This window comes from the organism of the source record quoted next, unplaced genomic scaffold (assembly GCF_019419815.1).
Source record: "Pyrus x bretschneideri cultivar Hongxiangsu unplaced genomic scaffold, Pyrus_bretschneideri_v1 Contig15, whole genome shotgun sequence".
NCBI classification, from domain to species: domain Eukaryota; kingdom Viridiplantae; phylum Streptophyta; class Magnoliopsida; order Rosales; family Rosaceae; genus Pyrus; species Pyrus x bretschneideri.
In genome coordinates, this window is record NW_025999446.1 from 6,533,190 (window position 1) to 6,548,242 (window position 15,053).

General features: G+C 38.3%; 2 protein-coding genes across 2 annotated transcripts; one reads left to right on the top strand and one right to left on the bottom strand.

Moving 5' to 3' along the window:
• Window positions 1–3,940: 3,940 nt before the first annotated feature.
• On the bottom strand, window positions 3,941–6,817 carry LOC125475589. The gene is made up of 4 exons (XM_048580561.1): window positions 5,638–6,817; window positions 4,945–5,166; window positions 4,450–4,511; window positions 3,941–4,336 (listed from the first exon to the last, which is right to left on the bottom strand). The coding sequence occupies exons 1-4, from the start codon at window positions 6,815–6,817 to the stop codon at window positions 3,941–3,943; spliced, it is 1,860 nt and encodes a 619-aa protein (XP_048436518.1).
• A 616-nt stretch (window positions 6,818–7,433) lies between these two features.
• LOC125475590 lies at window positions 7,434–8,285 on the top strand. The gene is made up of 2 exons (XM_048580562.1): window positions 7,434–7,883; window positions 7,983–8,285. The coding sequence occupies exons 1-2, from the start codon at window positions 7,434–7,436 to the stop codon at window positions 8,283–8,285; spliced, it is 753 nt and encodes a 250-aa protein (XP_048436519.1).
• Window positions 8,286–15,053: the final 6,768 nt, after the last annotated feature.

Genomic DNA, 15,053 nt, shown 5'->3' on the forward strand with positions numbered 1-15,053 from the left:
ATGAAGAAAGCATACAAGTACGCGAAACATTTCGTCCATATCATTCTCTCTTCCTTTTTTCCACTCTGATTTCTCTCTTTTCCCTCAATTTTTTTCTTCTCCAAATAGCAACTAACCTTTAATACATTTTTTCATTTAAGTGCAGTAAAAGCCAAACCCTATTTTAGTGCTTGTAAATTTGGATCGAGAAAGGGAGCAGAGGGAGGGAGAAGACAGAAGAAATGAGAACCCACATATAAATTAGAGAAATGATAAAAAAATCAAAAATAAAAAAAAATCAAAAATGAAGGATTTGGGTCTCCTCCAAGAAACACAAAATCAATCACTTCAATTCCAAAAATTCATCAATCAAAAAGCAAAATTAAGCAAACCCAGTTCACGAAACCTACAAATGAAAAGGTAAAAATCGAGGTTAGAAAGAGAGCTCTTATGAATATTTGAAATGTAGAGAGAGAGAGAGAGAGAGAGAGAGAGAGAGCTTGGATGAAGAATGAGAGCTAGAATTTCTTTATAACCCATTTATATGGGAGGACAATTTGGTCATTTCAAGGTGTAGGAAAAATCATATTTCTGGCCGATTGTTGTGCATGCTGTGTGCATATTCGAAATGTCCTATTTATGTCCCAAGATTAAGAAGTTGTTCTATTTCTGGGTATTTCCCTATATTTTATCAAGAAAGAGATTTATTAAAATTTGAAACCTTGAATAGAACTGTTTCCCATACAATCAAATTTAAAGGTTCGCTACAGTATGGTCAAAGTGATCTAAAGTGCTAGTCACAAAGTTTGCTTCCTTAAAGATATGGTTCCACCTAATGCAATGAAATTTAGAAGCCAGCCATCTAATATAATCCGCAATCGACTTAAGATGCCAAGGAGTATCCCAAGTGCCTTACACAGCTTGAATCACAAGCATGGAGTCCCCTTCCACCATTATGTTCTTGAAACCTTTGCATATGGCGTATAAATGCCTTCTTTTAAAGAAATGGTCTCCACAAGAGAGATAGTGGCGCCATCTAGATTAAAAGCACTTGCATTGAATGGTTGCCCCTCCTCATTCCTTATAACAAAAGCAGCAAACGCTTCTTCCAAACTGACAAAACCATCAAAGTTTAATTTAATAAAACTTGGATGAGGGGGTTGCCATCTAATGAGATGCGGGGTACAAGTTCTAACCCCAAAATTTTATTTACAATTAACCTTGAAGTACGACAAACCTACGTTTGCTGCAAATAATAAACTTTGAGTAGGGATATGAATTATACTCTTAAACACTTTATTATTTCTATTATTCCAAATTTGATAGCAGTTAAGAAGAGCTTTACTTAAGTGACTCAAACTATTGTCCTCAGACGAGATTAAAGTTTTCATTCAATTTATAACTTTGTCAAATTGCACTGAATTATTATTCCATAGACTCACAGGAGAAAGATTCCAGACCATATTTGCATAATGACATTTAAGGAACAAATGATTTTGATTTTCATCATATTGCCACATAGAGGGCAAATTTTATCAATATCCGGAACAAATATACTCATACGACTCCTGGTGTGTAACTTTTCATGTATAAGGAGGCATGCAAAAATTTTAACCTTGGGGGAATCATCAACTTCCACAATTTCTTTAGCAACTTATGTCTATATTACATCCTGATGATTAGGGCTCTGGATCCAAGTTGCCGACTTAATCGAGAACTTTCCATTAGCTGAAGGACCCCAAACAAAATAATCACTTTCTATTTTGAATAGGAATATGGATAATACCTATCTTCCTAACAATATCTAAATCCAACACTTCAGAAAGATGAGTTCTATCCCAACAATTGTTAACAATGGAATCACTAACTCTAGCTTCTCAATTCAAAGTTGCCTGTTGATTCTCTGGACAAGATGGAACAATGGGTAAGGAAAAACCCATTGATGGGTCTAGAATAGAATATCCTTACCATACCCACAATCCACCTCATACCCTTGTAAATAATATCCATACTCTTAAGAATGCCTTTCCAGGCCAGAGAATATTTTGCGTAACTTTATAACTCAGGAAATTCTATTTCCTTAAATATTTTATTTTGACAATTTGAACCCACCGATTATTCTCATTAGTCAAAACTTTTCAACTTAATTTGGCTAGACACGCATTATTAAAGTGATCAAACTCTCCTAACACCAAGCCCTCCATGCTCCTTTGAGGTACAAACTTTCTTCCAAGCAGTTGCCTTTAATTTCTTATCTCTTCCCAGAAAAAGTCCATACATTCTTTATTTATCTTTTCAGTTACTTGATCAGGACATTTGAAACACGACATTATATGATAAGGCATACCAATCAAATTTGACTTAATAATGGTTAATCTTCCTCCCTTAAAGACAGTATTAACCTTCCATCCAACAAGCTTTTGTTTAATCCTTTTAATTAACGCACACTCATTTAAGGGATTTTTCCAGAACACAATATTAGAATACCTAGGTTGGTAGTTAATAGACAAATGGGTAAATGGAATTAACCACAGTAAAACATTTTCACCATCATTGTCACTTTCAAAATTTCACTGTTGTCTCAAAAAATCTCAGGGAATATCCCTCTGCAATCTTCCATATATTGCGAACACTCATTCTAAGCATGTGAGCTCGTACATTAGCACATTTAACCGTTGGAGGTGAGAGAGAGATAGACACATTTCTAATCCATTACATATTACTTTGAGATTAAGACACTTGTCCAATGTTAAGTCCTATGAGACTTAACCAACACATAAACTCAGCCTATGAGTTGAGGCATAACACAAATGTAAACTTATAATCTTCACTAATCAGTTCATTAATTTGCACATTAACACTCTCCTTTAAATTGTCGACTGATTTCATTCCAAGAAGATCTCTAAGATATGTGTATTTCTCCCTTGCCAATGCCTTTGTAAAAATGTTAGCAACTTGCTCTTTTGTAGGATAGTGAATGCTGCAATGCCTCCTTGATGAAATGATACCTTCTATTGATATGCTTGGTTTTTTGATGAAATATAAGATTTTTAGTAATAACAATAGCTAAAGTGTTGTCACAGTTCAGTGGTGTTGCAATAGATTGCATTTCACCAAAATCTTCCAACACAAATCTTAACCAAGTGGCTTGTGTAGTTACCTCTGATGCACTGATATACTCTGCTTCAGCTGTGGATAAGGCAACACATTGTTGTAGTTTGACAGAATCCCAAGAAAAGAAACCATTGCCAAATGTAAAAGCATAACCAAATGTGCTATTCATATCTTCTTCTGAACCACTCTAATCACTATCACAAAAGCTTTTCAGAATTGCCCCTTTACCTTTCTTGTACTCTAAACCAAAATTCAGAGCTCCCTGAACATATCTAAGTACCCTATTTGTTATCCCATAGTGCGTGTTAGAAGGAAAATGCATGAACCTTGCTAACAGACATGCAACATACATTATATCAGGCCTTGTTACTGTGAGATACAACAAGCTTCCCACAATTTTCCTGTATTAAGATTCATTTGCAGCTCCACTGTCATCATCCTTTCTTAGTTTGTCATTTGGTACAAGTGGGATGCTCACATGTTTACAATCCTGGAGTCCAAACTTCTTCAATAGAGTTAATGCATACTTCCTTTGATGTATGAAGATACAGTCTTCAGTTTGCATAGCCCCCATTCCCAGAAAATGATGCAACAAGCCAAAATCTGTCATTTCATGCTTATGCATCATATCAATCTTGAATTCCTCCATTAGCTCCTGAGAGCTTTCAATATAGACTATATCATCAACATATATAAACACAATGATCAAATCTGAGTCTCCTCTGCACTTAGTATATAATGTTGCCTCATTGGTACTTCTTTTGAAACCATAGTGCGCAAGATAGGAATCTATCTCTCCATACCAGGCTCTAAGTGTATGCTTCAAACCATATAAAGCCTTGTGCAATTACACCTTATCCTCATTTCCTTGCACAATGAATCCATCTGGCTGATCTACATACACCTCATCTTCAAGTACCCCATTTAAGAAAGCCGATTTCACATCCAATTGAAACAACTTCCAATTGTTCTTTGCAGCCAGTGCAATAAGGGTTCTTATGATATCCAACCTTGCCACGGGTGCAAGTGTTTCATTATAGTTTACCCTAGGCTTTTGTGCATAGCCTTTTGCAACTAGCCTAGCCTTATTCTTTTGAACCGAGCCATCTAATTTCAACTTAGTTTTATAAACCCAGTTTACCCCAATCACAAGCTTATCAAATGGTCTCCTTACCAATTCCCATGTCTGGTTCTTCTCAATCATGCTCATTTCATCTTCCATTGCCTTTTTCCATGCCTCATCCTATGTAGCTTCATTAAAATCTTCGAGTTCAACAGTGCACAAATGACATCTCTCATAAATTTCACTCAAGTTTCTATACCTTAGTGGAGTATGATCATACTGAGATGAAGAACTTGAACTGCGTGGTTCACCAGAGACTGTAGCTGGAGAGTCTTCAATTTGGACTTGAGAACATCTAGATACAACATCATCATTAACTCCATTCATCTCCAAAGATTCATTTGCAGATAGTGGAATGCATACTTCTTTAACTTTGTGCTTCTCCCAACCCCATTTACCATTCTCATTGAAGACTACATCCCTAGAGAGCAAAACCTTTTGAGTTGCAAAATTCAGCACCCTATACCCCTTCTCACAGGCACCATATCTAATGAAAACACCTACGACACTTGTTTCTTCTAATTTGTGCCTCAAATTTCCTGGAATGAGAGAGTAACACATTGAACTAAACACTTTTAGGTGTTTAATCCCCATTTTCTTCCACTGAATTTCTCAAAAGGTGTAATGTTCTCCAAAGCCTTTGTAGGACTTCTGTTTAGCAGATACACAGATGTGTTCACTGCTTCATACCAGAGATTGTAAGGAAGTTCTTTCTCATAAAATCATACATTTTGCCATCTCCACAACAATCATGTTTTTCCTTTCTGCAACTCCATTATGTTGTGGAGAATATGCAACAGTGAGTTGTCTTTCTATCCCCAGGTCTTCACAGAACTTCCCAAAATCATTTGAAGTGAACTCTTCTCCCCTATCTTTTCTCAACCTCTTCACAGAGTATCCACATTGAAGCTCTACTATAGCTTTAAACTTCTTAAACACATGGAAGGCAACTGATTTGTTTCTTAAAAAATAGACCAGCACATCCTTGAATAATCATCTATGAAAGTAAAGAAGTACCTGTTTCCATTTAAACTTGGTGTTTGCAGAAGACCACACACATCTGAGTGTATTAATTCTAGTGGCTCTTTTGCTCTCCACTTTGACTCCTTGGGAAATGACTCCCTGTGATTCTTCCCCAGTGCACACCCTTGACACACTGCATCACTATCTTGAATTTCAGGTAGCCCCAATATCATTCTTTGACTCTGTAATAGCTTGAGACTCTTGAAATTTAGGTGACCAAACCTCTTGTGCCATATCTTTGCACACTCTTACATATTTGTTCACAATGCAAGCTTTGTTTGTGCTAAGGATTAAGGGAAAACACCTATTCCCTTTTTGTTTCACATTGACCACCAAGTTTCTTAGAGATTTGTCATCAAACACATCCACCTTATAATCTACAAATAGAAGAAAGTAACCATGCTCAGTCATCTGTCCTACACTTAGCAAATTCTCTACAAGACCAGATACAAGCATAACTTCCTTTATATATCTCCTACCCTTCATTGTTTCAATGATCAGTGTCCTTTTTCCTGCCACTTCAACCAAGGCTCCAATGCCTACTTGGACTTTGGCTTTCACCCTTCTGTCAATGTCAACAAGCAAATTTTCCTTGGATGTCATATGATTACTACATCCACTATCTATGTACAATTCATCGCTTATTTTCCTTACTTCTTTAGAATGATTAGCATATAATAGGTTTCCAGTTTCTTCAACCTGATTAGCAAAATTCACTTGTTGCATAGCCTTGTTTGCATTATAGTATCTTGCAGTACGCCCAATTTTGCTACACTTATGACACTTGACCTTGTTCTTAACCCAACACTCCTCATAGTGAAGTCTATCATAGAATTCACCTTTATCCCCGGTGTTATGTGCATCATTCTTCACAGGGAAACTAGCCTTATTACCCCAATCAGCCTTGTTACTCCATTGTTTCCTTTTTGGCCTAAAGTTTTTTTGGTATTTGCCATTGTTTGTTTGACCATTAAACCTATTTGATTTTGATGCAATGTTCAAACTAGCAAATGCTTTCTCCATACTACCCTCACCATGTTTATCAAGCCTTTGTTCATAACCCTTCAAAATTGCAACAACATCCTGAGCATCTATGGTATCCAAATCCTTAGTATTTTCTACCACAGCTGCAATACTATCATAGGATTTAGGCAAGCTAATCAGCAATTTTTGAAAAATTCTTTGATTACTCAGATCTTCACCATAACTTCTCATTTGATTAATCAGATCGAACAATTTAGCAATATACATAGAGAGCGATTCACTGTCATTCATATGAATATATTCAAAATCTCGTCTAAGACCTTGAAGTTTCATAGATCGTACTTGCTTATCACCAACGAATTCTTGTTTTAGAATGTCCCACGCAACCTTTGCACTTTCCTGGGTTGCGATTCTTGGAAAAATTTGATCTGAAACAGCACCTTGGATGATTCCAAGTGCTCTAGCATCCTTGACCACATTCTCACGCATTAGCTTCTTTTCTGCCCCCGTGAGCTCCTCCTCCTTCTTCATTGGAGTTTCATACCCATTTTCAACCAGATCCCACAGTTCGTGTGAACAGAAAATGATCTTCATTTTGATTTGCCAGAAATCAAAATTTTTGCCATTAAAGACTGGCGCTCTGAATTATCCTCCTCCAGATCCAGCTATGTTAAACTCGATCGCTGATATGAACTCGAATCACTGAAATGAGCTTTTGCTGTGAATCCAAGCTCACCCTCTCACAAACATGACGCCTAGAAATTCAGACCCAACCTAGCTCTGAGGCCATGTTAGAGGATTCAAATTAAACATAAATTCTAGCATTGGTTAAGGAAGAGAATCTAAGAGAATTTGAGGAAGAAGAAGAGAAGAATTTGAGTCAGAAAATCTCAAGGAATATCCCTCTGCAATCTTCCATATATTGCGGACACTCACTCTGAGCATGTGAGCTCATACATTAGCACATTTAACTGTTGGAGGTGAGAGAGAGATGGACACATTTCTAAATTCAATCTCAGACATCCATTACATCTTACTTTGAGATTAAGACACTTGTCCAATGTTAAGCCCTATGAGACTTAACCTTACATTTTAACACACAAACTCAGCCTATGAGCTGAGGCATAACACAAACGTAAACTTATAATCTTCACTAATCAGTTCATCAATTTACACACTAATAGACTGAACGGGTCGTCGGATTAGAACAATGAAGGAAAAATCAAGCAGCGTTAGTTACACTGAGTGGTTCCTTTCAAAGGATCAACTGCAAGTGGGTGACACGGTGCGTTCCAGAAAGCTGCCTAACTCCTGTAAACCTGAAAACATGCATATTCCCGAAGGCAAAATAGTGGGTGCCGAATGTGACACAGACCAACATGGGTTTGTTTTGGTGAGAGTCCATGGCATCCATGACCTACTGAGGGTTCATGTTTCAACACTGGAACGGATAACTTTTGGCTTGGCAACTGGTGATTGGGTGCGCTTGCAGAAAGAATATAAGAAACACTCACCAGTAGGTATTCTTCATTCCATCACTCGTGATGGTAATGTAGCTGTTGGATTTATAGGGTTGGAAACTCTCTGGACAGGGAATTCTTCAGAGTTTCAGATGGCAGAATCCTACTGTGTCGGTCAGTTTGTCAGGCTGAAAGCTAATGTATTGAGCCCTTGATTTGATTGGCCTCGTAAGAGGAGAGGGACGTGGGCTACTGGGAAAATATCATGGATCCTACCAAATGGGTGCCTTGTTGTCTAGTTCCCGGGAATGCTGACCTTTAGGGAAGACAACTCGACCTTTGTAGCTAATCCTGCTGAAGTGGAATTGGCTACGTTTGATAGTTGTCCAGTAATCGTGAAGAAGTATACCAGCATCTTTGAGGATTTTCATCTGGCAGTGAGACCACTTTTGGGTGCATTGGGCATATCTACAGCCATGAAACCAGGCATTTTCGTTGGAACAAAGATGGGGAGGTCCAGGGTGAAGAAACGACAGAGCATCCTTTTCAGCATACCGATGGTCAGAATACTGGAAACCCGGCATGGATTCCTCCTAATATGAAAAGTATCCTTTTCAGATAAGTCGTTACCACCGGTCCTGCTCGGTAGTTTAATGCACAGTTCACCAGCCCATAACTAGTTAAGTTTAACCATACATATGTGCAGTAACTAGTTTGTTGGGTAGCACTAGGGCATTTTACTGGTTTGACGCTGGAGAACAGCAGTACAAACCAGATCACTGTCGAAGTTAGGGCAAAAATATTCGCTTTTTATGTATGCAAAAATGTATATATGTTAATTGGATCATCCGCGTTGATCAACTGTATTGAATTCTACTTTTATGCCTAATCGGATAAATTGACACACCCCGTCCCGAAGGAGGGCATGCTGGCCGTCACGTGAGAGTGACGTAACCATTTACACAGTTCGGAAGCTTTAAAATATACAACTTCTAAGATAAACCACCCGAAGGTGAGTCCTCATTTGGTCCATTCTGTCAGAACACCGTTGAATTTCCTCGTAGTCACCACACCTTTGCAATTCTTGAACCTGGAGGGGCGCAAAACCAAAATTGAGTGGGTCAGTAAAACAAATCTTTTCCAAATCCAAACACTTCTCAAAACTTTGTAACCCCTCTCCGTAAAACTTGTATACTTTCCCAGAAATAAAGTATATACTCATATATGTAATATATCTCAAATTATGCTAGACAATATGAATGTATGTCATGCCAAGTATCATAACAGAATGCTCATCATCTCTATGTGAATATGATGGAATAACATATAATCAATTCAACATTCGGCTATAAACATAGTTCATCCTCTTTCATTCTAATCAACTCAGCCCTCGGCTGCATATATAACTCATAATTAACTCATCATAATCAACTCAGTCAGCGACTGCATATATAGCTCATAATCAACTCATCACATCAACAACATAACATCTGGCAGCCGGAGTCACCTAACGTGACCTGTACGGCTGCATATAGAGCTCAAATCATACTCACAATAACTAAACAACTGAACCTGCCCACGAGTCGGAACCACCTAATGTGGTCTGTACGACAGGCCTGGGTGTTACGTATATATACGTTCTAGTGCTACGATCACGTAAGACTGGGCGAATAATCGCACGTCACCTACGAGTCGGAACCACCTCTTGTGGTCTGTACGACAGGCTATGCACCTAGCTTGGATCCAAGCTGAGCATAAGGTGCGGGGAGGTGAACATCATGTGAAGGACTGGCCCTGCTCAGGGCGAGCACTAACACCGGGGATCAGGTTATGAGCTCTCTAAGCATCTCAAGCTACTCATTCTTCATATCTCAATCGTATTTCAATCATATCACAATCATATTTCAATTATATCACAAACATATCTCGATCATGTCAAAATCGCATCTCAATCATATCACACTCATATTTCATTTGTATTTCCATAGTATTTCAATCGTATACCAAACGTATTTCATGCGTATATCGAATGTATTTCATACGTATATCAAATGTAGCTTACCTGGGCCTCCTCAGCACCATGCAACAGTATGCATAATTATGGTAATGCACATATTAAAATATGATGCATGTATGACAGGATATTTAATTCGTATTTCTTTTAAAATACGTTTTCTGGGAAATACGTCAAGTATATATATATGGAAAACAAAACTGCCCACTCACAGATCACATCGACGTCTCGTAGGTCCCTGAGCCTCCCCTAGATTGGTTACATTCTTCTTCTGTATAATTTTCACCTATACAAAAAGTAACCAAATTATCGTTATTTAACGCGCATACACCAAACATTCGTCAATAACTTTCTCATACGTTGCTCAATTTGGGTGTATGAATATACCACGGTGATCTACACGACGTCACGAACGCGTGACAATTTTTAGAACTCAATTCGGACCACGCACGCGCCCCCACGCGCCCCGTCTACGCGCTGCCCACGCGCGCGTCTTCTTCCTCGCGTCGCCGGACTGGTTTCGCCGGAGTTGGTGTTTTGCCGGAATTTCTGGGTAAATTTCAAAGTGTCATAACTTCTTCATTTCTTAACCATTTTCGACGTACTATATATCAAAATGAAGGTATTGACGAGACGAACACATCCATACCTGCCTCGACCCCTAACTCGCCGTGGATTCGCCGGAAAAAGCCTCGAAAGCTCCGGCCAACTTTGACCACAATGATCCCGACGTCCAAACTTCTCCAACGAAGTATTCCGAGGCTCCTTGGGACCTCACTAAGACATCTACAAGCTTAAAAATCCCAAAAACACGCTAGTGTAAGTTTGCATGAATAGTACCTAAATCGGACTACCTCGAATCGACATGAAAACGAAGGATTTCTCACCTGAAAATGGTATGGTTGCACTCGTACGAGCTTCACGAGTCCAAAAATGCCCTTGGTTCCTTCGATCCATCAAGGTTTGGGTGATGTGTGTGTTGTCCGTACGTTTTCAGAAGGAAGAAGAAGAAATGGGAGCTCGGGAGAGAGAGAGAGAGAAAAGTGACAGAAAAGAGACAGAGGGAGAGGAAAACACGGGAGAGTGAGAGACAGTGTGTGTGAGTGTGTGTGTGTGGTCCAACACATGCCACACCACACAACCAACACTAAACGTAAATGTAACGAACTAGGGGTAAAAAGGTAAATTCACACATACGTTTTTATAATCTCGGGACGGGATGTCACAACCTACCCACCTTAATAGAATTTCGTCCCGAAATTCAAAACAACCAACTAAATCATCTAAACTCATACAATAGCTTCGGATAAATCTCTCTCATCCGATTCTCCTTCTCCCACGTAATTTCTTCCACTAAATGCTTTCTTCACAAATTCCTTACCAATTACACTGTCTTAATTCTCAATAGTTGCACCGAAACTCCATGTGACGAATCTGCCACCTAGTGACAACGCATCGAAATATAATACATTATGCACCTTAGTCAATTCTGAAGACATCACCACTTGTATGCAACTTCACCTACTCTTCGATGATCACATAAAGTCCGAGGTACTTAGGACTTAATTTGCTTTCCTTTCCAAGCCGAATCATACTTTTCTAAAGTGAAAACTTCAAAATTATAAGATCACCTGAATACTTTGAGAAGACTCATCCATAAAACATATAAGTACTGTTGCACTGTGGTCGTTACTCAACACTGGGGTAAATGTACTAACTTGGTACATTGATCAACCATCACTTCAAGTTCAATCATAACCATCCTATTCTCGAACTCAGCAATCTTTCTTTTTCCCTTCTTTCTTTGCCTTGGTTAATTCTAAATTTTCTTCGTTAACCATTTGAGTCTTGAGTACGACCTTACTAAAAAGACTTAACTTGGAAATTAACAATTACAACTTCTTCTCAATTTTCCATTCTCAACCTTACTTCAGTTGATTTCCAACCCACAAGAAGACAATCTTGGCAAGCGTGCCAGACATTAATTCTTACCGCAGTCTTTTCACCAAGTGCATAAGCTAAAACAATTTTACGATCACCCTGGTCGTATAATCATGTTCATTAAACAATTCAATCCACCTTCGCTGCCTCATATCAAAATCCTTCCAAGTAATGGATATTGGAGACTTTTTGGATTCATAAAAATCTTGCATTCTTACCAAATATAATGTCTTCATAACTTCACAGCAAGAATGGTAATCATGACTTCCAAATCACCAGTAGGGTAATTCATTTCATAAGGTTCCTTTTGTCGTGAAACGTATGTAATCACCCTAACATTTGCATCAACATGCATCCAATACTATTCAAGAAACATCACTAAAATTTTATGATTACCACTATTCTCTGGGAATACTAAAATACGTGCATGAGTGAGGAATACTTCAACTGTTGAAACCTTTACTCATAATTATCCTCCCACTCAAACTTAACCTCTTTTCTTGTCAATGGCAAGACAATGACTGAAAAATCTTTCACGAATCGTCCATGATAGCTTGTTAAGCTAGGATAACTCCGAATCCCAATCACGATTCGTGGTTGTTCTAAATTCTCAATTTCTACTACCTTTTAAGAATTCACTTGAATACCTGAAGCAGATATAACATATCTCAAAAATGCTACTTGATTCATCCAACATTGGCATTTGCTAAACTTAGCATACTATCGACGTTCCTTCGATCTGTGCAATACCAATTTAAGATGTTTAGCATACTTTGCTCTAGTCTTATCAATCTTTTCAATAGCAACAACAACAAATCGGTCTAGATATCATTGGAATACTTCATTCATCAAATTCATAAAGTAGTAGATGCATTCGTCACTCCGAATGGCATCACCAAACTTGAAATGACCTTAACGAGTCCTGAAAGTTATCATAAGGACATCCTCACCGATAATCTTCAACTAATAATATCCAGACCTCAAGTCAATCTTAGAAAATATACAAATACCTCTGAGCTGATTCATTAAACATCAGTACACCATCATGGATAACGGTTCTCAATCGTTACCTGATTCCATGGTCTATATCAATGGATAGTCTTTAAAGTCCATTTTCTTTTTCACCAACGAACTGGGCTCCTCCCAAGTGTTGTATTAGGTTGAATGAAACTTTTATCAACCAATTCTTTCAACTAAATTTCCAATTCTCTTAACTCATCATGAACTAATCTCTAACATAAAATTTTATACCTGGAAACAAATCGATATTGATCTTCACATTTCTGCCTAAAGGCAATCCAGGTAAACTCTCAGGGAAAACGTCAGGTAAATGTTTGACTCTTCCCACTTCTTCCACAGTACTAGAAGTGACATTATTTAGTACCACATGAGATAAGTATCCTTGGCAGCCTTTTGATAATAATCTCTTTGCTCTCCCAGCATAAATAACGGCCTGCCTTACTCCACTTTGCATACTTACAAAAGTAATCTCTAGTCATCCAGACTGATGGAAAATAACTGGTTTCCCGTAGTAATCTATCTTGTCACGATTATAAAGTAACCAATCTATGTCTAGAATAACATCAAAATCCACAATCTAGTGGAACAAAAGTAGCTGGCAACAATACATACTCTGCTATTACTGAGCACTCTGAATAAGTACGATACTAACATAGGATAACCTACCAGTTTACTTGCTTAACGAATCCACGAATAAATTATTAATATTACGGTCTGCAGCCCGCAATACTGATAATTCATCGTTGTCTCGATAAGTAAGCAACAACTCTCGAGGGTGTAATATTACTATTTTGCCACTTATTGGGAAATACATACACATGTCTCAACCGCGTTTAATTACTACTTTCTAGGCAATATCATTTATAATACGAAATATATCAGCCAGAGTCAACTAGAATGACTTGTACGGCTGATTCTCTAGCTCAACCATCTATGCTCGCATATTAGTCGGAGTTACCTATAGTAACCTGTACGACTTACTCATCAACTCCTCATGTGTCAGCCGGATCCACCTTTCGTGGTCTGTTCGGCTAAACATTCAACTTATCAAACATCTTGGCACCCACAGTTCATATAACCCAACTAATGATCCAAACACCTGCTGGACTAATATTGGTGGTAACAAGGAAACTGTCGGGTAATAACTAATTCTAGGAACAATTCATAACTCTATATCCCTTCTGTCTAAACGAACACATTCACTGATTCCACACTTTCCAAAGTGTTTAGTCTTGTACCTGCTGCACAAGGTACATTTCCCTTACTCGAGTCACCTTGACTCTGAATCTGGAATTTCCAGTAAATCTATCACTTTGACTTTGACCAGTGGCATTAAAACCTCAGCTAGGAGAATTAGCTCTAGCTTCACTTTTCTTGAAGCTCTAAATCTTTCTATATTCTTGATATGACGAATCATTAACTTTATCGTCCTCTTTTGATTCCCATTCTTTTATCATTCTTCTTTACTCTCGCTGAACGTGTTCTCAGAGTCCTCTAGACTTAACAACATCTTGTATGCTCCTGGTAAGAATTACAATGGATAGTGGTCACCCAAAATACTACTGCCTTATGCCACCCAGCCTAAAACAATATAACACTTCAATCAAAATAGCAGCAATATTCGAATGGGACGAGGCAAGTCTGAGAACTTTCTATAATACTTATTCGCCGTCATCTTTCCTTGTCTCAAATCGCAAGCTCTTGCTTATTATCATCATAAAATGCCGAATGAATAATTCTTTTCTTTAAATAAGTCCTTAAACAATTCTCAATCGGCTGTTTCCTCCGGTGACAACGAATTATACTCCTGTTTCCACCAGGATACAAGTTCATAACTCAAACCAGTTAGTCGTCTCAACCCTTCTGTCAAAAGGGAGATTCCTTTGACTTGCATAATCTAAAACATCTTTTCCAATTGGTTAATTCATCACTTTGCTCCCTCAGGTCCATCATTTCATAAGGTGATTCAAATTCAACTCATAACCCATCTTAAAATGTCCCTTTAGATAATATACTGAATCACCAAAATAATGGTTTCCCCCAACAGCTAAATCAGGGAGACTAAGTTCCTCTAACTACGTGGTTTGCTACGAGGCGGTGTAGTTCTGACAGAATTCACTAGAACTTCTCAAGATGTCCAAGATTGAAACTAGGCTCTGATACCAACTGACACACCCCGTCCCGAAGGAGGGCATGCTGGCCGTCACGTGAGAGTGACGTAACCATTTACACAGTTCGGAAGCTTTAAAATATACAACTTCTAAGATAAACCACCCGAAGGTGAGTCCTCATTTGGTCCATTCTGTCAGAACACCGTTGAATTTCCTCGTAGTCACCACACCTTTGCAATTCTTGAACCTGGAGGGGCGCAAAACCAAAATTGAGTGGGTCAGTA

Excerpts from the sequence above, each read along its gene's own strand:
- LOC125475589 (XM_048580561.1), bottom strand. The coding sequence starts at position 6,817 with ATGAAGATCATTTTCTGTTCACACGAACTGTGGGATCTGGTTGAAAAT. Across the intron at positions 4,512-4,944 it reads TGTTGTGGAGATGGCAAAAT|ATGTTCTCAAGTCCAAATTG; the intron begins GTATGATTTTAT and ends TGTTGTATCTAG. Across the intron at positions 4,337-4,449 it reads TGGTGAACCACGCAGTTCAA|GATGAGGCATGGAAAAAGGC; the intron begins GTTCTTCATCTC and ends GAAGCTACATAG.
- LOC125475590 (XM_048580562.1), top strand. The coding sequence starts at position 7,434 with ATGAAGGAAAAATCAAGCAGCGTTAGTTACACTGAGTGGTTCCTTTCA. Across the intron at positions 7,884-7,982 it reads TTGTCAGGCTGAAAGCTAAT|TTCCCGGGAATGCTGACCTT; the intron begins GTATTGAGCCCT and ends CTTGTTGTCTAG.